The sequence below is a fragment of the Clytia hemisphaerica genome, unplaced genomic scaffold (assembly GCF_902728285.1).
Source record: "Clytia hemisphaerica strain Z4C2 unplaced genomic scaffold, Clytia hemisphaerica genome assembly, whole genome shotgun sequence".
Taxonomy (NCBI): Eukaryota; Metazoa; Cnidaria; class Hydrozoa; order Leptothecata; family Clytiidae; genus Clytia; species Clytia hemisphaerica.
In genome coordinates, this window is record NW_027103510.1 from 417659 (window position 1) to 441721 (window position 24063).

Here is a 24063-nt window from a genome sequence, read left to right on the forward strand (position 1 = left end):
AATTTAGACAAGGCAAGTTCAAAGAATATGATTTTAGCGTTATTCTTTAATCTTATTGCTCCTTAAGTTTTTGCTCTCTAATTATCTAATAATTGCTAAACAATTATCACATACACAATTGTTTAGGGGATTAACAATTATCTTTGGTTATCGATTCAAAGAAAAAATGTAATTAGGAGATAGATAGAAAAAGATTTTTCATAGAATAAGTTAAAAGTCACGCTTGTGACAAGCACCCCCCCTGCAAAAGCGAACGTACACAGATCGACTTGACCCCCCTCCCCCCGTTTTTTTTCGTTTGCTTTTTTGATGACCCCCTCCCCCCCCCCCTCGGCGACGAACGTACTTTTTGAATGGCTATATGGGTCTGCCTACACTTGAGAAAATTATTGACAAATTTGCTCACCCCTAAGGAAGTTTGTGGGCGTTCTGCGGAGGGGGTTGCTGGAATGGCCTAGTCATCCAGTTTTGCACAAATTATGTGTTTCAATTTCAAAATATGACTCCCCAGGTTACCAAGGACACAAGGGATCAACAAAAGAAACTAATAAAAGATCAAAGAGAACAGCCGTAAGTAGCCAAAAATTATTGTTCCCTAATCTTGGGGATTTGATAAATTCAAAATTCAGTTAGAGAGTTTCGTGAGCTTTCCTATCAGTTAGGGAAACCATCCAGGATCCTGCCATTGTATAAGCCAGCAAAAACTAAATGCCACTTGTAAACTTAAGTTTCTTACTATTTTCCATCAAAAACAACCAAAAACATTGCTACTTCCCAAAGCTGGAGACCAAAACAAATTATCTTCCAAGATTATGACGCCCTTTTGGATCTATTGTTATGGCCATCTAAAATGGTGGAAAGAGTTGCGGAAATACAAGGGCGCCCGCTAGCTTCGAGGGTGGTAACGCCCAAATATGATCTTCCAACAAAAGGCGAGTTAGTTACCCCGCGAGTTACGTCATAAACTCCACCGCAGCGCACAACGAACGGTGTTTTAGTGAATATCAATAATTATAAGAATATCTAATGTGCTTAAATTCAGTTAACTTTGAGTGCTTCTTTGAAGATTAAGAAGATAAGAAGATAAATTTTCATTGTAACAGTTTGGTCAATCATTGCTGAAAGTTTGAAAAAGTTTTTCCGACGCAAAAAAAGTTTTCAGCCAATTAAAAGCACAGTGTGCTTATATTTACTACGTTTGCTACATCGTCTAGGCTAAAAAAAGTGAGAAAAGACACGAACGTCATTTTTTAATGAGTGTTGTTATGATTTTTTATACCTATGGTATATAAATTAATGAAATAAAGAAAAACCAAAAATTTAACCCCTGGAAAATATTTTAATTGTTTCATTTTGTAGATTTGCAAGCACTCGAGAAACACCAAATATTTTGTTATCCAATCATCGTGATATTAATGGTTTTATTTTGCCCAATCAAAAAAATTGCTATGCAATTTAAAAAAAAAGAGGTATCCAATCAAATAAGGTTAATTGCATTCATCAAACAAGAAAGGAGCCTTTGAAAATCTAACACTCGCATAAAATTCCTGCTTTTGTTGGAGAACTAAAGATAAGAAAAAACTGATCCCTTAGAATCAACAATTGAAACAATCCACGGCACCGAAAAGCCATTAGTCCCAAGAAATATGGTCAGTTGCTAAACTTCATCATACGCAGCAATCTCATTAGTTGAAATTTAAAAAAAACTTTCTGATGGAGCGACTTACTGAAGCTACTGAGAAGAGACCACTTTTGTTTTTATTGCAGATTTCGATATAAACATTGCATGGGAATACTTCTGTCAATGTGTATTATGTGTCAACTATGTAGGCATTGTATTGTTGGAATAGGAAAGAGAAAAGAGGTGAGTCTAGTCTAGCCTCTTTATCAGCTGGCAGGCAAGTTACACACTCGTTATTTGTTAATCCCATTGGGCAATAGGCGGTTAGGAGGCATGGGTTTCTAATTCTTCAATCCTCCAATCGACCTCCGGTCATTTTGAATGAAAACAAAAAATTAAAAAGGGCGCGCTATTAGTGAAAATTATCGTGAAATATTTTGACAGAAAGTATGATTGATAAACTTGGTGGAGTTATCGAAACAACTTTGTTGTCAAAGAGATTTAACAGTAAGTGAAAATACAGGCCAGAATATCAACAATCCCATGTTTCGACCAATCGTCCCAAGTTAGAGCAGTTGATGGTAAGTATACACAATAATATTTTTATCTATCTGGTGTTCTAAGATAACTCAGGATTAATGAAATAATGAGAATCCCATGTGAAATCACCTCTTGATAGAGGAAAGCTATTCTAAATGTCATACAAAAATTACGGGAAACACATATTTGGACTTTGTAAGCACTTAAGCCAAAGTTTTGCGAGACAAAAATCAGTTTTTTGAAGTTTGCAAAAAAACGCCACATATACTGGGTGCGCCACAAAAAAGTTTCTCTCATTGAGACTGATTTTCTCAAAATCTAAAAACTTTTAAAGAACCATTCCTATTTCATTTGAAAGAAGAATAATAAACTTAAATTTTGATGGGTCATTTATTAAATTCGGTTCATTAGATTAGAAGTTATGCTCAATTGAATAAAAAATTTACGTTCTGAAAGTGCCCGAAAAAGTTAAAAATCGACCTATACAAAGTTAAATCAAAACAAAAATGGTAGAGTAGAGCTGCGAGCGGAGCTGCGTAGTTGTATTTTAATGACCAGCCAGGTCTTTCATTTGAGGGCTATGCATGTTAGCCTCGACTGTGCACTGATGCAAGTTACCTAATCTCACGGTGGCAGGTCATTAAAATAGAAAAATAAATCAAAACAAACCTGATTTACAAAATTTGCCGGTGATAAAATGTATATCTCCTAATCATAAGTGAAATCATGCATAATTATGTTTAATATCATTATCTCCACTTTGCACTTGCGCGCACTTCGATCACACTTGTTCACACTTTTTCAAGTGCATTGTTCCTTATATCCAGACTATCTCAATCGAACAGAATCGACGATCGAACCAGTCGAACCAAATCGAACGCAATCGACCGATTGAAATTCAATTGTCGAACGCAATCGAATCTCAATCGAATATTACCGCAATTTTCAGATTCGATTGATATTCGATTGCGTTCGATTGATGCTTGATGGCGTTCGATTGCGTTTGATTGAAATCGTCTGGAGTTGATTGTCAATTTTTTGCCGCCATCTTTGTTTTGATGGTTAGAAAGCAGTATGGTCCGATCAACATAACAATACGCTTCCGAACCGGGCAACGTTTTCCGACAACAACGACAATAAACAACGACAATCGAACCAGTCGAACAACAATCGAACCAATCGAATGTTACCCAGAATTTTGACGTTCGATTGAGATTCGATTGCGTTGAGAACTGGTTCGATCGTCGATTCTGTTCGATTGAGATTGTCTGGTGTTATATTATAAAAAAAACTTGGGTGGATCTTTAAAAATTGTTTGGTTCCCGTCATTTCAACTTTATAAAGTGGGTCGGTCGGTTGGTTGAAAATATTTTTTTGTACATACATACCATCTTTGTTCATTGTAGGTACCTGCATTGTGAGCCCCATAATCATCATGCAACATCTTGTTTTTTAGAAAGTGATGCTTCGCGAGCATGGTCTGCTTCCACAAAGGTCCGAATTATGAAATCGGGTTAAAAAATCGGGAAATCATGGATAAACTTAGGGAGGCCGAAAGGTCGCGCGCGGAGCGGTAACAATTCCCGATTTTCGTAAAAAAGAAGTTTGGAGATAAATATCTCACCTTTGAAAAAAGATATTCAGAAACCTTTTTTTTTTAAGTATAGAGAATTTCTTAATCTGTCTTCTAAAAAAAAAACCAACTGTTTTCATCGCTTCCTTGAGTCACAATCGTCCGATAATTGCAACCCACCAACCATTTGTGACGGACACGGAATCCGGCACTGACGTTTCAAAACATAGGCCTTTTTCAAAAGGTTATAACAATACACCGTTTAGGAGTGTCGACTGCGCACGCGTCAATCCAATTTTCATTGTTTTGATTTTAGCGACCACGGAAAATTCACTCTCCTCCGTAAAAAAACGGTAGGTAAACATCTGGTTCTCATAAGGAAACATAGCAGAAAAACGGTAGGTAAAGAACTCCTTTTAATCATAACTTCTTTTCCTCTTGATGAATTTTTGTGAAATTTTCAGGAGACTTATAAAATTATCATTGATATCATGTTCAAATATCTAAATCATTCTCTTTAAAGGAGAGAAAAAAATTCACAATGTTTACATTCCTCTAACCTTTCACAGTACTAAAGTGCGCATTTTTACCTACCATTTTTACCGGCCTCTGCAATGGAGTACCGTGAAGATAGCGAGACTCATAAACGGTGTATTGAGCGAAAATCGTTAGCCGTATAATTTTTTCACTATCGCCTTCCCTCGTGATTCAAGTTTGTTTTGAATCTACGCGTGAAAAAAAGAAAGATCTCCAAGAGCCAAGAAATTGAAAAATAAGTTTTGGTTTGAAATTGTTGGTAGGAATTTCACAACATTTTTACTAGTGCGTGGTATCAAATCAAAGCTGAATGCTTCTGCTATTCAGCCATATAATTTGTTTTTCCAAAACTTGTTCTGCTCAGTCAGTTTTCTATGGTATGGTAAGACAAATTTTCTCATTAACTTTTTTCAAATTTTTTGATTTGTATGTGACGTCATTTGACGTTCGAACTGCCTTTTGATTGGTCTTTTTCTCAAAATGGCAGAAAATATAAACAAACAACTGAATCTCAGCTTTCAGAAATTTTTTATGCAAAAAGAATTACTGATTTTTGGGATGTTAGCTCCAACAAAGTAACATAAAATGATATGTCTCAGCTTATTTATTTTTTGGATAAATCTGCTCTAAATTCCCAATCTCTTGCTACTGCCTTGACACTTTTGTGTCCTCCCAAGACAAAAGTTTCTTCTACCAAAATAGGAAAGCCCTCAAATTTTCATAGGAAATTGAAAACTTTCATTTCAAAGAAGTAAAACTTCTCCGAACTTAATCAACCTGTAGAGATTTTGTATCAGGAGTTGCCAGTTTTTTTTTCAAGAAAGTGGGAAAAACTTGTTGTTAACTAATGTAATGGCATAGTTTTGGAAATCTCATAAAATCTCATCAAGTTTCAGAGGGTGGGATTGTTTTCAGGTTTTCAATTTTGACTTAAATGAATTGTGGCTTGTGTGCAAAATTTGCGCATTTAGGTACACGCTAGATTAACAAATTGTGTAGAAAGACCGGTCTGTAAAATACTGCCAGATATTCAGACAATTTTGTAAACTTTTTAGACTATTTTCATGAATCCCAGCTTGTGTGCAAAATTTCAGGTAAATCAAACCACGGGATCCCTTTTTTTTATCAAAATGTGTAATTTACAGACCGGTCTGTTAAATATCGCCAGATATTCCAAAAAATTTTTAATTTCAAATTTTGACTAGTTTCACGAATTCCAGCTTGTGTGCAAAATTTCAGGTAAATCAGACCATGGAATCACCTTTTTTTGACCAGATAGTGTAATTTACAGACCGGTCTGTAAAATACCGCCAGATATTCCAAAAATTTTTTAATTTCAAATTTTGACTAGTTTCATGAATTCCAGCTTGTGTGCAAAATTTCAGGTAAATCAGACCATGGAATCACCTTTTTTTGACCAGATAGTGTAATTTACAGACCGGTCTGTAAAATACCGCCAGATATTCTGAAAATTTTGAAATTTCAGATTTTGACTAGTTTCATGAATCCAAGCATGTGTGCAAGATTTCAAGCCAATCGGACTCCAGGAACACCTGTTTTTGATCAAATTTTTACTTTGATCTTTGAATTAGCTGGTGGGTCTGTAAAATACACATGTTCCAGAGAATAATTTTTTACTTTTTTTTTAAAACTTGGAAGCTTGCATACCAAAATGAAGCCAGCGTCAGTTTCGCAGCGTCAGCGTCAGCGTCAGCGTCAACGCGAATCAGATTCAAATCGAAAGTGGTTATAAAAAGTGTTCTAGCCAACTTGGATCGAGCGGTATGGCTCCCATTTATAGATATGATGCAACCTACACCTATTAGTGACCTTTTACAAAAAAAATGAAGTTCATAACTCCTTCCAATTTTTCAGTTAGTCGAGGAACGTGTCTCTAACTGACTTTAACCAAAAAGTGAAAAAGTGGAATTCGGGCTTTCTGGCCAACTTGGATCGAACGGTATGGCTCCCATTTATAGATATGATGCAACCTACACGTATTAGTGACCTTTTACAAAAAAAATGAAGTTCATAGCTCCTTCCAATTTTTCAGTTAGTTGAGGAACGTGTCCCTAACTGACTTTAACCAAAAAGTGAAAAAGTGGAATTCGGGCTTTCTGGCCAACTTGGATCGAACGGTATGGCTCCCATTTATAGATATGATGCAACCTACACCTATTAGTGACCTTTTACAAAAAAAATGAAGTTCATAACTCCTTCCAATTTTTCAGTTAGTCGAGGAACGTGTCCCTAACTGACTTTAACCAAAAAGTGAAAAAGTGGAATTCGGGCTTTCTGGCCAACTTGGATCGAACGGTATGGCTCCCATTTACAGATATGATGCAACCTACACCCATTAGTGACCTTTTACAAAAGAAATGAAGTTCATAGCTCCTTCCAATTTTTCAGTTAGTCGAGGAACGTGTCCCTTACTGACTTTAACCGAAATGTGAAAAAGTGAAATTAGGGCTTTCTGGCCAACTTGGATCGAATGGTATGGCTCCCATTTATAAATATGATGCAACCTACACCCATTAGTGACCTTTTACAAAAAAAATGAAGTTCATAGCTCCTTCCAATTTTTCAGTTAGTCGAGGAACGTGTCCTTAACTGACTTTAACCAAAATGTGAAAAAGTGAAATTCGGGCTTTATGGCCAACTTGGATCGAACGGTATGACTCCCAATATCTCATATTTTACATGTCGTAAACCGTCAAACATTGATCTCAAACATGTATTGTCACAATGTTTGAAGAGCAATCAATGTTTAATAGCTGGCTACCAGCTTTACAACTTTGTGAAAATTGAATGTTTCAAATTTTTTTCTCGTTCAAAAAATACATCTATTGGCGCTAATCAACTATAATATAAGTTATGCTTCTTATATACAAACGCTCTTATGGGCCATTATTTTATTCATATTACGTCACTTCACACTATTTTTGGACTGGATACTGCAATTTTCTTAAAACAAGTCAAGTCAAAGATTGCAGCCCCTCTCTTTCTAATCTTGAGAAATATACTCGACAAAGGCTACACACCTCAACTTTTGAAAACCAGTTTCATCACACCCATCTTTGAAAAAGGCAACAAAGGCCTACCTGAAAACTATCGACCTGTAGCATTAACTTCGCAAGTAACTAAGATTTTCGAGAAGATTGTCAGAAAACGGCTACAAAATCACATAGAAGAAAACAACTTCTTTAACGATAATCAACATGGATTCAGGTCTGGAAGATCATGCCTTAGCCAACTTCTTTTGCACACAGAACGACTCATCCATCACATTGAAAAAGGACGTAAGGTTGACGTTATTTACCTTGACTTCAGCAAGGCATTTGACCGTGTAGATCATACAATCTTACTCCATAAAATCGAGAGAAATGGTATATCTGGCAAATTACTGCAATGGATCAGATCTTTCCTTACCGGTAGGACCCAACAAGGACCAACAAGTATCTGTTGACTACATCCTCTCCAAAAAAGCAGAAGTCATTTCTGGCGTCCCCAAAGGATCTGTTTTTGGTCCACTTCTCTTCCTAATAATGATCCAAGATATTGACACTAACATCTTACATTTATTTCTATCTTCATTTGCTGACGATACACGTTTAATGAAGGAGATCTCTAACCCCTCTAATAACACTGATGTTCAATTTCTACAAAACGACCTTGATGTGGTGTATCAATAGGCCCCCCCCCTTCAATAGACATCATTAAACAACATGCAGCTCAATGGCTTAAAGTTTGAACATCTTAAATACGGAAAAAATGAAGAGGTAAAAAAACACTCAAGTTAGCTCTCAGACACTGGCTCTCCTATCGAAACCAAGATGGACATGAAGGATTTAGAAGTCACTCTGGATGTGAACATGAAAACAAAGGTGACATCTTCAGTTACGATAACCAGAGACTGGGTAGAAAATGTTATCTAAAAAAGATGAACATAAGGCAAAAAACATATGGAGAAACTCCCTGTCAGAAAAAGGTCCCAGACTATTTAATGCCCTCCCACAATCCATCCGTAACCTCAAAAACTTCTCCAAAACTAATTTTAAACATCAATTGGACCATTTTCTCAATTCACTACCGGACGAGCCGCTGCTGCCGAATTACCCTATTCTTAGGAGAGCTGATTCAAATAGCATCAAAGTTATGATCCATCGTCGGATTTCTCAAATTGAATGAATGTTGAGACGAACAAAGAAGCCTTCAAAAAGTATCAAAAAGTAAGTAAGATACACAGAGTAGGGACGTAGGAAAGCCGAGATCTATGCACCATTTGATAGCAACAAAAGTGGCCAAATTCTGGTTGAAATTACTTTATAGATTGTAAATCATCGCGCTCGAGAAACCAAAACATCCTGCCTTAAGGCGTGGTTACATTACATTAATTTATTTCTAAATTTCTGAAATTTTTTAATCAAGTCTTTATGATTAAAAAATTTACAAGTGTAACAGCCCTCTTTTAAAGAAAATAAAGACGTATAAATTCTTGAAAAAAGAAATTATTTCTTGCGATTCTTTACCATTTTTTTGGTAAAGAGTTTAAAGTTTTTTTCTTCACTTCTCTCGAGATCAAAGATACCGACATGATAGTTCTGTACATTTTTTTCGATGAATGGATTTTCTAGCGATTGGTGATAGGGGTGAAAATAGGATAAGTTTTAAATAAGATATAAATTCTTCTTGGTCACTTAGTTCAGCAAATATGTTGTTGTTGTAGGGGCTGTTTTCGTTCCTCAACTTTAACCACTAGGCGTACCCAGCAAGATCTTTTAGCTCGACTTTTCTTTTTCGAATATTTCCTCTGAAATTTCCGGTTATAAGCATAGTTCGGACGCCCTTTCTTAAGGGGATGACACCTTCCAAAAAAGTGAAGAAGGGGGTCAGAAATTTTCATTAAAAAGGGGGGGATAGCAAGGAGGGGGGATCGTTTAAGAAGGGGGGTATCAGACCCCTTTCCGCACTATGATAAGAATTAACACAATACGTGCAGCTGCCTTCCTCCTTCCACTCATGTCGTTTGTTGAGTGAGAAAATGAGTTGAGAAAAAACGATTGAAGATTTGATACAACACAAAAATTTCAAAAAGACTTTAAAGAAAATAGTTAATTTCTTTAATGTATTTTTGATTAAAAAATTTCAAAAATTTTAAAGATATTAATGTAGTGTAACCACGGCTTTACGGGACTAGAGTGCCTTTGAAATCAATGGTATTCAGAATTTCGGAAAAAAATTAAAAAGTTTTAGTCTTCAATTTCAAATTCCTTTATAGTTTGAAACGTCATAAAAACTGAAAAACAACTTTCCAATGAAGTGTTAATCTTATCCAAAAAAAATCCACTTTTCGACATTTTGGTTAAAGTCAGTTACCTCTCCAAGTTGAACAATAAACTATTGCAAGGACTCTCGAAACAAAACACCTAACAAGATAACTATAATGTCAAGATGCCAATTAATGTGATCAAAAAAGTGTGAGTTGTAAAAATAATTACCTCTATTATTCTGAATCCGTTGCTCGTGTTTAAAACGTTAACGACATACTTTTTCGATTCAAGTTATCCAGAAAGCCCGAATTTCACTTTTTCACATTTTGATTAAAGTCAGTTAGGGACACGTTCCTCGACTAACTGAAAAATTGGAAGGAGCTATGAACTTCATTTCTTTCGTAAAAGGTCACTAATGGGTGTAGATTGCATCATATTTATAAATGGGAGCCATACTTTTCGTTCCAAGTTGGCCAGAAAGCCCGAATTTCACTTTTTCACATTTTGGTTAAAGTCAGTTAGGGACACGTTCCTCGACTAACTGAAAAATTGGAAGGAGCTATGAACTTCATTTTTTTTGTAAAAGGTCACTAATGGGTGTAGGTTGCATCGTATCTATAAATGGGAGCCATACCGTTCGATCCAAGTTGGCCAGAAAGCCCGAATTTCACTTTTTCACATTTTGGTTAAAGTCAGTTAGGGACACGTTCCTCGACTAACTGAAAAATTGGAAGGAGCTATGAACTTCATTTCTTTTGTAAAAGTTCACTAATGAGTGTAGATTGCATCATATTTATAAATGGGAGCCATACTTTTCGTTCCAAGTTGGCCAGAAAGCCCGAATTTCACTTTTTCACATTTTGGTTAAAGTCAGTTAGGGACACGTTCCTCGACTAACTGAAAAATTGGAAGGAGCTATGAACTTCATTTTTTTTGTAAAAGGTCACTAATGGGTGTAGGTTGCATCATATCTATAAATGGGAGCCATACCGTTCGATCCAAGTTGGCCAGAAAGCCCGAATTTCACTTTTTCACATTTTGGTTAAAGTCAGTTAGGGACACGTTCCTCGACTAACTGAAAAATTGGAAGGAGCTATGAACTTCATTTCTTTTGTAAAAGTTCACTAATGAGTGTAGATTGCATCATATTTATAAATGGGAGCCATACTTTTCGTTCCAAGTTGGCCAGAAAGCCCGAATTTCACTTTTTCACATTTTGGTTAAAGTCAGTTAGGGACACGTTCCTCGACTAACTGAAAAATTGGAAGGAGCTATGAACTTCATTTTTTTTGTAAAAGGTCACTAATGGGTGTAGGTTGCATCATATCTATAAATGGAGCCATACCGTTCGATTCAAGTTGGCCAGAAAGCCCGAATTTCACTTTTTCACATTTTGGTTAAAGTCAGTTAGGGACACGTTCCTCGACTAACTGAAAAATTGGAAGGAGCTATGAACTTCATTTCTTTTGTAAAAGGTCACTAATGGGTGTAGGTTGCATCATATCTATAAATGGGAGCCATACTTTTCGATTCAAGTTAGCCAGAAAGCCCGAATTTCACTTTTTCACATTTTGGTTAAAGTCAGTTAGGGACACGTTCCTCGACTAACTGAAAAATTGGAAGGAGCTATGAACTTCATTTTTTTTGTAAAAGGTCACTAATGGGTGTAGGTTGCATCATATCTATAAATGGGAGCCATACCGTTCGATCCAAGTTGGCCAGAAAGCCCGAATTTCACTTTTTCACATTTTGGTTAAAGTCAGTTAGGGACACGTTCCTCGACTAACTGAAAAATTGGAAGGAGCTATGAACTTCATTTCTTTCGTAAAGGTCACTAATGGGTGTAGGTTGCATCATATCTATAAATGGGAGCCATACCGTTCGATCCAAGTTGGCCAGAAAGCCCGAATTTCACTTTTTCACATTTTGGTTTAAAGTCAGTTAGGGACACGTTCCTCGACTAACTGAAAAATTGGAAGGAGCTATGAACTTCATTTCTTTTGTAAAAGTTCACTAATGAGTGTAGATTGCATCATATTATAAATGGGAGCCATACTTTTCGTTCCAAGTTGGCCAGAAAGCCCGAATTTCACTTTTTCACATTTTGGTTAAAGTCAGTTAGGGACACGTTCCTCGACTAACTGAAAAATTGGAAGGAGCTATGAACTTCATTTTTTTTGTAAAAGGTCACTAATGGGTGTAGGTTGCATCATATCTATAAATGGGAGCCATACCGTTCGATTCAAGTTGGCCAGAAAGCCCGAATTTCACTTTTTCACATTTTGGTTAAAGTCAGTTAGGGACACGTTCCTCGACTAACTGAAAAATTGGAAGGAGCTATGAACTTCATTTCTTTTGTAAAAGGTCACTAATGGGTGTAGGTTGCATCATATCTATAAATGGGAGCCATACTTTTCGATTCAAGTTAGCCAGAAAGCCCGAATTTCACTTTTTCACATTTTGGTTAAAGTCAGTTAGGGACACGTTCCTCGACTAACTGAAAAATTGGAAGGAGCTATGAACTTCATTTTTTTGTAAAAGGTCACTAATGGGTGTAGGTTGCATCATATCTATAAATGGGAGCCATACCGTTCGATTCAAGTTGGCCAGAAAGCCCGAATTTCACTTTTTCACATTTTGGTTAAAGTCAGTTAGGGACACGTTCCTCGACTAACTGAAAAATTGGAAGGAGCTATGAACTTCATTTCTTTTGTAAAAGGTTACTAATGGGTGTAGGTTGCATCATATCTATAAAAGGGAGCCATACTTTTCGATCCAAGTTAGCCAGAAAGCCCGAATTTTACCTTTTCACATTTTGGTTAAAGTCAGTTAGGGACAAGTTCCTCGACTAACTGAAAAATTGAAAGGGGCTATGAACTTCATTTCTTTTGTAAAAGGTCATCAATGGGTGTAGGTTGCATCATATCTATAAATGGGAGCCATACTGGTCGATCCAAGTTGGCTAGAACACTTTTTATAACCACTTTCGATTTGAATCTGATTTGCGTTGACGCTGACGCTGACGCTGACGCTGCGAAACTGACGCTGGCTTCATTTTGGTAGCTTGCATCCATGTCCAACTCTCCTGAAAATTTCAGAACAATTGAATAAGCCGTTGAAAAGATATTGAATTTTGAATCTGAAAAAGTGATTTTTTCACTGTTTTTGGTGCCGTCAGCTCTTACCCATTTAGCAGTTAGCCATACTAGCGTCCCGCCAAAATGCGTATCAAAGATTAATGCTGCAAAGACGCTATATCGTTTACTTGACTCTCAAGCAAAAAAATGCACCGCAAAACTTCTAAAGGGATTCATGAAAAAATAACCCGGCGCTTTTTAATGAAATTAACATTTTCAAAAACTTTGAGAAATTGCCTGAAATTTGAGCCATAGATGAAAAAATTTGCGCCAAGCCAACCTTGAAAACTAATTTGAAGATCAACTTCCCAAGAAAAAGATCTACGGGGGAGGCGGAACCCACCTAGATCCGCGCACTGCCGGATAGGCTATCTCCCGGAAATTTTGCCGGACCTCAGACAATGACCCATTTACATGTGCGTAATTGTTTTTACTTTAGCGTATAAACAAGGCCTTAAAAATCGAAGCGCTGTCTCAGGAATTGAATGACAAATTTTGGTTGGTTGATTTTGGCTGCTGCACGTTTTATTTTGTTTCCAACTTTCAAGTTTAAATTAATATTGTCTTGCGAACTTGATTCAGGTAACTCTCATCCTTGTTGTTGAAATGTATCCTGTAGATGATTGATGTTGTTTTTTCTGAAAGCTAGATTTCCTAGTGTGACTAACTGTTTAGCCTAAGCCATTTGTTACCGAAAGAACTGTTTTTAAGCCACAAAAAATGGCATACCTTTTCGGAACCGCTTTTTTCTGAGAGGTCTATGACCGGCCTCATTTTCTTGCATTTTTTACCCTTTTTCAGATGGACCTATTTTCAAAGTGATTAGATGAGTTTGAAATTTTGCCCTGACCTCCCTAATAAACTGGTTTTTGGTTCACTTTCCGCTGGCGCGCCGCGCTCGCTATTTCGATTTGAAAGCTTGTAAACACTGAGCGCGCAGAGGTTGACAATTAGGAATCTAGAAGTGGCAAAAGGGGTCTCCGACTCTCCGACTCTAACTTCAGAGTAAAAATCAAGGTCGGTCGGATGACGGGAACCAAACAATTTTTAGAGATCGGCCTTGTATAGCAGAATTGTAGATACAGTTTCATTTCAAAAAATGATTGAATATAACTCAGAAGTCAGTGTAAGTCGGAGAAGCAAAAAGCAATCATAATGATATGATCATCAACAACGTTACAACGATCAACAAAACAAAGAATAGGTCATTCCTTGTGCTTCGACTTGTTGCCCCACCCTAAATAGTTTATAAATGGAATAGCCTAATTACATTCCCCACACTTGTGAAATTCAAGATACTCTTACCAGACTTTCTCTGATGGTTGAGACAAGTTTAAAACAGTCTTCCACTTCAAAATTTTCAACTTCGACGACGAGGCGAGAAAACGAAAGTGACCGTGAAAAATAGCCGGATTACAAAAACGCCGGGAACAATGAAATGGCGGTATGGCGGCCGCCCACGCCCACGTGGCGAATATGGGCTCACGCCTAATGCTACTTAATTAAATAGATAGATAGATAGATAGATATATAAAAGTCAGTGGTCGTAGCATATATCCACATATTTGTTACCCTGAGTATCAGAGGTCAATTTTTCAAAGAGAAAATATTATTGGGGCCCCCCAGAGGACACTCAATTCACGCAATCACGCAATTTTTTTTTGAAATTCACTCATTCACGCAAATTTTCCTCGAGTTTCACGCATTAACCCGATTTTTCAGAAAATCGGAAAATTATCGGGAAAATCGGGGAAACACTGGAAAATCGGCAAAACTGCACATGATCGGTGGAAAAAAGGGAGAATTCACGTATTCACGCACAAAATAACCCAGATTCACGCATTCACGCAATCAAAAATTGAATTTTCACGTTCACGCAAGTTTTTTCAATTCACGCATTCACGCATTTTTTTCCCAATTTTCACGCATTCACACAACCAAAAATGCCCATTCACGCATTCACGCAAACCGCTGGGGGGGGGGGGCATTATTCATTCGCGCTGTGATACTCACGGTACATATTTGTTGATTGTCCGAAACGAAATAAGTGGGAGGACTGTATATTTCTATTAGATGTTTCTTCTTCTCTGTCTAGTTTCGTACTAATCATAAATTACAAATGTCGCGCTATTTATATATCCACGTGACCCTACTGGTCACGTGGTCAAACTGTCAATCATAATTTCTATTCCACGACATTCCCCCCGAAAATATAAATCACAACACTCACCCTGCCAAAATAATCTAAGTTCCTATAAAAAGTGTAACAAAATGTTCTAATAAATCGAGTAAAATCCTAGTTCATAGAACGTTCATAAAGCAGGTGAGGTCTAAATACAAATACGCCCTTTTGACGTCATTCTATTGATTCGTTATTCATTCTGCAAATATCTCTCTCGTAAACAAAGTTCCATGTGTTCGAAAAAAATTCCAGAGGAATTTTTTGAAAATGTTTTCTTGCGTAAACAAGTCTCCTTTAGCAGAATCTCTCAATAATTTCCAAAGTAAACTTCTTCAAAGATCCAGCAAAAAAGATTCTAAAGTTCGACGTTTTCCCAAACAAATCTCCAGTTCCAGTAAAGTTTCCCAATTTTGACGATTCAAAATGTCTTGCTTTCTAAATACGTACAATTCTCAACGTTCAAGTAACCAATTTTCGATATATTCTTATTAGTCGTAGGGGCCAAATTTCCAATGGGGCCGAGAAAATATCAAACTTTGTTCCCGTTCGTTAAAAGTCGTAAATCTCAAATTCTCAATTAAGTCTGAAGTATCCAAATCACGTGTAACAATGTACTCCAAAGTTCTCAAATCCTAAATCAAATGTGTAAAGATCAAATTCTCAAATCAAATGTGTGACGATATATTCCCCAATGGCGGATAGGAATTATTCGTAAATTTGTATCCAAAGTTTTCCAATTTTTAATACAATCTATATAAGTCTCAAAGGTTTTCAATTCAAATCTCAAATCAATGTATGACGATATATTCCCCAATGACGGGTAGGAATTATTCGTGAATTTGTATCCAAACTTCTCCAATTTTCGATACAATCTAAATCTCAAAAGTTTTCAAATTCAAATCTCAAATCAATGTGTGACGATGATATATTCCCCCAATGACGGATAGGAATTATTCGTAAATTTGTATCCTCAAATCTCAAATCAAATGTGTGACGATATATCCCCCCAATGACGGATAGGAATTATTCGTAAATGTGTATCCTCAAATCTCAAATCAAATTGTGTGACGATATATCCCCCAATGACGGATAGGAATTATTCGTAAATGTGTATTATCAAATCTCAAATCAATTTGTATGACGATATATCCCCCAATGACGGATAGGAATTATTCGTAAATGTGTATCCTCAAATCTCAAATCAAATTGTGTGACGATATATCCCCAAATGACGGATAGGAATTATTCGTAAATTTGTATCCAAAGTTTTCCAATTTTCGATACAATCTATAAGGTTTTCAATTCAAATCTCAAATAAATGTATGACGATATATTCCCCAATGACGGATAGGAATTATTCGTGAATTTGTATCCAAACTTCTCCAATTTTCGATACAATCTAAATCTCAAAAGTTTCCAAATCAAATGTAAATCCATAAATCTTATCCGTGTGAGTTCCAAGTTCAACAGCATAAGTTCAATCAATAAATGTTTCATTAAATTTCCAATCAAATCCATAAATCAGTGTCCAATAAGTTCAGGTTCAGCAGCACAAGTCGACAAGTTCAATAATTATTTATTCAAATCAATTCCAAATCATTCCAAGTCAGTCAAGTTCAACAACGATAATTCAATAACAGTTCTTTAAAAAAACTTTTATACCAGATTCATATCCGGTTCGTTTGGACCAAATGTCCGAAACGAAATAAGTGGAGGACTGTATATTTCTATTAGATGTTTCTTCTTCTCTGTCTAGTTTCGTACTAATCATAAATTACAAATGTCGCGCTATTTATATATCCACGTGACCCTACTGGTCACGTGGTCAAACTGTCAATCATAATTTCTATTCCACGACATTGATTCTGGAAACTTGTAAACCTCCTTGTCACCATCACACACACAACAAAAGATACGATAAATAACACATCCTTTCTGAATTTCCACAACCTGGTGTACCAGATAACCGTCTTTCTTTCGAAGGTCGCCGTGGCTGGTGCGGCGCTCTTCGAGGGTCTTTGTGGTGAAGGAAAAGGACGTGGTGGGAACCTCTCTTTCATTTAATCTTTTTATCTTCAATTTCCGATTATTAGTTGGTCCTTCTTATAATAAAGTAATTGGACCAGGTCGGGTTTTGTCGAAGTTTTGACGTTGTTAGCAAGTATTTCATTTTATGTTTTTAACGAGGCGGTAACGAAGCTAGCAGTGCTTTCTACAAGAATAACAAAGGAGATAATGTCCAGTGGTTTATGTTCACGATCAAAGTCAAATTTGGCCAAATTTTGGGCCATACATACGGTCGTTGTCAGATCGAGTGTCCCCCGGGTATCTAGTTCATATCTAGATTCTCATATCACATGCCCATTCTTTACAATCGCTTTACAAAGTGATGTGTAATAAATAGAAGGAGAACTCAAGCTCGTTGAAATTAAGGTCTTATTTCCCTATTTCAAAATAATTTTGAGATTGATTTCAAAATTTTCGTTTCCATAGTGATGCTATTGTTTAAGGCCGGTCTTGAGTTTATCAAATCTTCTAATTTGTAAAAGACCTATTGATTAGTAGTCTAATAAAAGAAAAACAAACAAGTCTCATAATAGCTTTTGATTCTATTGATTGAAAATTGAAAAAACTATTGAAAAAGGGGAAAGGGATCTTTTCCCCGTCAAAAATTTTTCCCGCTCGAAATACAGCTGGAGGCTAGAAACAAAAGAGTAAATTCTAAAAGGACCATGGGATCTCTATTGAGATAATGAAACCATTTAACAATTGGATAAAAACATTTCTTTATTGTATTGTGGACCATTTGTTTGCTTATTAACAAGAAAACAAATTGTAAAAGGACCATTGGATCTTTTATCTATTGAGGTGATAATGTCGTATAATTTGTAACCCGGTATATACTTATGTTAGTTGCCTACTCGGCGCACTTTGTACTTATGCACGTGTTTATACTTGAAAGACCAGTTCATGATTATACTTTATACAACATGGTCCATACCGAACTGGATTGAACTCGTTTTTTAAATTTTACAAATTGAAATGCTACTTGGGGTATTTGTGTTTTGGTTGTTGGAAGAGATATAGAAAACATACAACAACAACAAATAAGAAAAACAAATTTTGATTATTTGATTATTTGATTATTTGGTTATTGAGTTATTGATTTAAAATGGCTGAGAAAAATTCAAAGAGACAGCGTGCTGGACTTGTCTCGTATGTTAAGAAATTATTAGAAGGAGATATCAAGGAGATTATGACTACTGAACAGTCAAAGTTAGTGAATGACAAAATTGAATATCTCGTTGTTTTGAAAAACACTGTCAAAGAAAAATTGAAAAGTATCATGGAGTTATACCAAGAAATTGCAGATGAAGAAACCGAGGATGATGATTACAATTTGATTATGAATGACGCATTGGATTACGAAGTCAAAACAAACTACGAAATACGTAAGATTGAGAATTTTGTTACCAAATTTTCTAGGGGAAAGAGCACTGGTGGGGGGTCTTCAAATGTCGAGCTTTCTACTCCTGTAAGTTCTGTCCAATCTGTTGCAAAAGCAAAAACAAACGTGAAACTTCCGACTTTGAAAATCAAACAATTTTCTGGGAATCCTGCTGATTACCAGTCATTCATAGAATCGTTTAACGTTGCTGTTCACAATGAAAAAAGCATCCCAGATGTACAAAAACTTAATTATTTGTTGGGTTACCTCGAAGGAGAGGCAGAAAATTTATTGAAGGGATTTCATTTATCGAGCGAAAACTATTCAAAAGCTCTAGAACTGTTAAAAGAGCGTTTCGGCAACAAAGAAAAACTTATATCGTTTCATATGGGGAAAATTATTGAACTTGAATCGGTATCTAATATCAATGATTTGAAAGCTCTACGAAACCTTTACGACACCGTTGAAACTCAGCTACGAAATTTAGAAACCTTTGAAATGAAAAATGAAGAATATGGGCCACTTTTGATCCCACTTTTGATGAATAAGATGCCTGGAGAAATGCAACTTATTATCTCAAGAAACATTTCGAATGAACAAAAATTTGATTTATTAACACTTTTAAAACATTCAAAAATGAGCTTGTAGCTCGCGAAAAAATCTCTTCAAGTTGTTTACAAGAGAGTAAATTTACTGGAAGTTCATTGTTAGGTCACACACAAAGATCTAATCGTCATGACAACGCCTCCTCAAAAATCTCTCTACGAAGACAAGTGAGCGAAAACAATGCATCTTTTGTAAACGAAATCACAAAGAACAATATTGTGATATAGTAGAGAATAAAGAAATCAGAAAGTCTATAATAATAAAGGAAAGACGTTGCTTTTGTTGCTTCAAGATCGGCCATTCATCAAAACAATGCCGAACGAATATGAAATGTTTTGTGTGTAAAGGAAAACACCACGTCTCGATTTGTACAAACAATGAACAGGATAAAAACATTGAAACTCTCACGAAAGAAAAAGAGAAAGACAGTTCAAATAAAAAGGAGGGAAACGATGAAAGTGTTTCGTGTGTAGCCGGGTCAAAGAATAATAATGTATTTTTACAAACTGCTACTGCTACCGTTTCGAGTAAAACGAAAGAACAGAAAATGAGAATTCTTTTTGATTTGGGGTCACAGATTACGTATATTACACCGAAAGCTGCTGAAAGACTCGAGCTAAATGAACCCATCGCGACTAAAGATATATGTATTAAAAGTTTTAATGATAACTCTACAAACAAAACTCTGAACGTTTTCGAAGTTACCGTGAAAGGAAAAAATTGTGAAATTCCAGTGACTGCTTTGTGCAACGAAATTTGCCACCCACTGAAGAATCAGAATATTGAAAGTGTTTATGAAATTCCTGAGTTTGCTTCGTTAGATTTTGCAGATTCGAATCCAAAGAACTCTCCGTTAGTCGTTGACATGCTGATTGGTGCTGATAATTATTGGAGATTTTCAACGACCACAAAGTCAAAAATTCCAAAGGAACTTTGGTTGCTATTGATACAAAGCTAGGCTATGTTTTGTCCGGCTCTATTAACAAAAATCCGTTAGAATCAAACGTTTTGACCACGCATGTTCTAGAGTGCCAGTATGAGATACGCGAACCGAACACAGATTTACAAAAAACTTTGAACAAATTTTGGGACTGTGAAAATGTCCAAGAATCGAATGACGAAATTAAATCTACTGCTATTGAAAATTTCGAAAATGATATTTCTTTTAATGATGAGGCTAAACGTTATAAAGTCTCCCTACCATTTCTCGAACAGTACGAAATTTTGAATGATAATTTTGAAACCAGTAAACGTCGACTTAGATCAGTGCTTCTGAAACATTTCAAATCGAATGAGGAACTTTTGAAAACTTATGATTTTATTATCAAAGAACAGATTGAATTAGGTGTGATTGAAGAAGTTCCAACTTCATCCGCCCCAGAGAACGCGTTTTATTTACCGCATCGACCAGTGTGCAGAGATGACCGTATAACTACAAAGGTCAGAATGGTTTTCGATGCTAGCTTTTCGACGTATGGTCCTTCATTAAATGACTGTTTGAATCCAGGACCTTCGCTCACAACGTCATTATTTGGCATTCTACTCCGTTTTCGTGCTAAGAACATTGGTTTAGTCGCAGACATCGAAAAAGCTTTTTGGCAAATCATGCTGAACGAGAAAGATCGTGATTTTGTTCGTTTTTTATGGTTGAAAGACACCAATGATATTGATTTTCAGAACTTTGATAACAATCAACTCGTTACTTATCGTATTTGTCGCGTTTTATTTGGAGTTACTTCTTCACCGTTTCTATTAAATGGAACACTGAGATACCATATTAATAAGATAAAAGATACGTCAGTCCGTGACCTGCTACTCCGCTCCTTACACGTCGACGACCTTACGACAAGTCTAGACACTGAAGCTGAAGCCTGTGAATTTTATACGTCCTGTAAAGAACATTTTGCTGAAGCCAATTTCAATCTTCGTAAAGCTGAATCGAACTGTGAATCGCTCGAACGAAATCTGAAAAAACTTTTTATAGGAGAGAATCAAGTCCTCGACAAATGTGACCTCACTAAAGTGCTCGGCCTCCCATGGAACAAAGGTAATGATAAGTTCTTTCTTAATTTCCAAAACTCTTTACACTCAGCTGAATTTTCGTTACCTACAAAGAGAAATGTTATTCAATTTACGTCGTCAATTTTCGATCCTCTCGGACTTATAAATCCTCTTATCGTGAAATTGAAAATTTTATTCCAAGATATTTGTATTTCCAACACTGATTGGGATGAGACTATTCCCACTGAATTAATTTCTGTCTGGCAGCAAATTTTACTTGATTTGAAGGAATTAAAGATATTAGTTTTCTGAGACCGTATTGTTATACTACAAATGATGATCCAGTCGTTTCTCGTGAACTTCATGGATTCAGTGATGCTTCAAAAAGAGCATATGGTTGTTGTGTTTATCTAAGAACTGAATTTGATTCTGGTCTTGTAAGCACATCGTTAGTTACAGGCAAATCTCGTATTGCACCCATAAAGGGTAGTACTGTCCCCAAATTAGAACTGTGTGGGGCTCAAATTTTAACTATCATCATCAATCAAGTGAAGTCTGAACTGAAAGATACACTTTTTATTGAGAAAATTTATGCTTGGATAGACTCCACCGTCGCTTACTGTTGGCTCAAAAACGAAAATAAAGTTTACAAACAATTTGTTCAAAAATCGAGTAAATGAGATAAGAGGGAAATCAAAAACTTTTGTTTGGAAACTAATTGACACTTTACAAAATTCTGCTGATGATGTAACCCGGGGTTTATTGTTATCTCAAATTGTACAAAATAAGAGGTGGTTGAATGGCCCCGAATTTTATCTCTCTCCCAAGAACACTGGCCAGACCTAAAGCCAGGTGATAACTTTTCGAAACAAAATGAACATTCTACTACAGAAACTGTTAATCTGTTTGTTGGAACTGAATTTGAATTCTCTGACCTTGATGATGAAGAGAAAGTTACTTGTTTAGCTACTAACACTGCATTTAATCTCGTTTTATTCAACAGTTACAATATTGTTCGTGAGTATCCTGATCCAGATTCGTGTGAAATACCACAATCTGATGAAAGTCATACAATTTTTAGTGATGGGGTCGAGGTCCCGAATTTACTGGGAATCCTCGATCCAAGAAGATTCGGTTCGTTATCCCGTTTATTTCGGTGTGACGGCCAAAGTTTTAAAATTCGTGAGAAACTTAAAACATAGTGTTCAAAACACTAGGCACGATGCCGAAGAATCAATCAATCATCTAGTGAACGCAAAGAAGCTGTGGATCCTTGAAGTACAAAAAGAATACCAATCACCGCGATACGAACAATTGAAACGAAGTCTGGACGTTTTTACAGACGCTAATGGTATTTTACGATGCAAAGGACGGCTAGGAAACGCACCCCTTCCGTTCGACACGAAATTTCCAATTCTTATACCACGTGATTCGAGATTAGCTGAACTGATTGTACTCGAATGTCACCAAACCGTTGGACATAACAAAACGAAAGATACCTTAAACGAAATTCGCTCACAATATTGGATTCCAAAAGGCAGACAACTCGTCAAGAAACTGATAAACTCGTGTTTAGTTTGTCGATTATTCGAGGGTAAGCGATGTATTTACCCTGACCAACCCAAGTTACCATCAGAACGTGTCGATCAAAGTTACGCGTTTGAGAATATCGGTATAGACTACGCTGGTCCGGTATTCGTTCGAAACAATTTTGGGGATCAGAAAACTCTTTACAAATCGTGGATTGCTTTGATAACTTGTTACTCTACGCGAGCTGTATACCTTGATCTCGCTACAAGCTACGATTCAGACGCTCTAATTCGTATTTTAGAACGTTTCTTCAACAGATATAACGCTCCGAAAGTTATTAACTCTGATAATGGTTCGAATTTCACCTCTAATGCTACACAAGATTTTGCAAAATCTCGTTTTATCCGTTGGAAATTTAACATTGAGGCTGCTCCCTGGAGTGGTGGAGTGTTCGAGAGACTGGTTCAGTCTACCAAACGTGTCTTACGCAAATCTCTAAGAAAGGAGATACTGACGTGTGATGAACTTTCCACACTACTTAAACGTATTGAGAATATTCTAAAACAATCGTCCGTTAACGCATATTTATGATTCCGAAATCACACAGCCATTGACCCCAAACCATCTGATTTACGGGAGGAAGATTGAGACTTCCGTAAAGAACACGGACGAGAACGAGAACGACAATGAAATAAACTGTGGCGCTATAAAGCGTGCCTTGTCATACTTTTGGGAACAATGGAAAAGTGAATACCTTACAAGTCTACGCGAGAGGAATGTTAAACCCAATCGCAACATGAGAACTGAAACTCTAAATGTTGGAGACGTTTGTCTCATTGATGACCAAGGACCAAGGGTCAAATGGAAGATGGGAAAGATCGAAGAACTCATCAAAGGTAAAGACAACAAAGTACGTGGCGCTGTCGTTAAGACAATGAATGGACAGTTAAAGCGCCCTATCAATAAACTCGTTATTATTCACAGTAACAAAACTGATGAACTTGATTATGCGGGTATCACTTTTGTGCCCAACGCATTAGAAGATATACAGTCCTCTTAAATCGTGTTTTGTTTATATTTTGATAGATTTATGACATTTATTTGATAGTCTATATGGACTTATGAAACTATATTTCTTATAATATTTTTAGGGTCTCTCACTTCTGTGGGGGAGTGTCGTATAATTTGTAACCCGGTATATACTTATGTTAGTTGCCTACTCGGCGCACTTTGTACTTATGCACGTGTTTATACTTGAAAGACCAGTTCATGATTATACTTTATACAACAGATAAAGCCATTTAATGTATTTTAGCTATCGGAGTTAATTGGATCTATACATTTCTTTATATTGTATTATGGGCCATTTGTTTGCTTATTGCGTAAAAAATATTCTGGAAATTAGGTCAGTAAAATCTCTACAAGCAACGATCTACTAGTAAATTACCTTAAAATTGTTATGGCGGGATTAATTTCAAAACTTCGACGAAATTTTCTATTTCATTCCATTGAAATTATAATAAATAAACGAAGTTTGTTCAGGAGGATATGGTTTCATATCTATACTTAAAGATATAAAGGCTTTTATCTATTGAAATGATTAAGAAATCGTCTTTTT

General features: G+C 36.3%; 1 protein-coding gene across 1 annotated transcript; it reads left to right on the forward strand.

The window, feature by feature from the left end:
• The first annotated feature begins 18032 nt into the window (after positions 1 to 18032).
• LOC136799031 (uncharacterized) lies at positions 18033 to 18956 on the forward strand. The gene has a single exon (XM_067055710.1). The coding sequence runs from the start codon at positions 18033 to 18035 to the stop codon at positions 18954 to 18956; it is 924 nt and encodes a 307-aa protein (XP_066911811.1).
• Positions 18957 to 24063: the final 5107 nt, after the last annotated feature.

Bases quoted from the DNA above. Each gene is read 5' to 3' on its own strand.
- LOC136799031 (XM_067055710.1), top strand. From the start codon at position 18,033: ATGGCTGAGAAAAATTCAAAGAGACAGCGTGCTGGACTTGTCTCGTAT.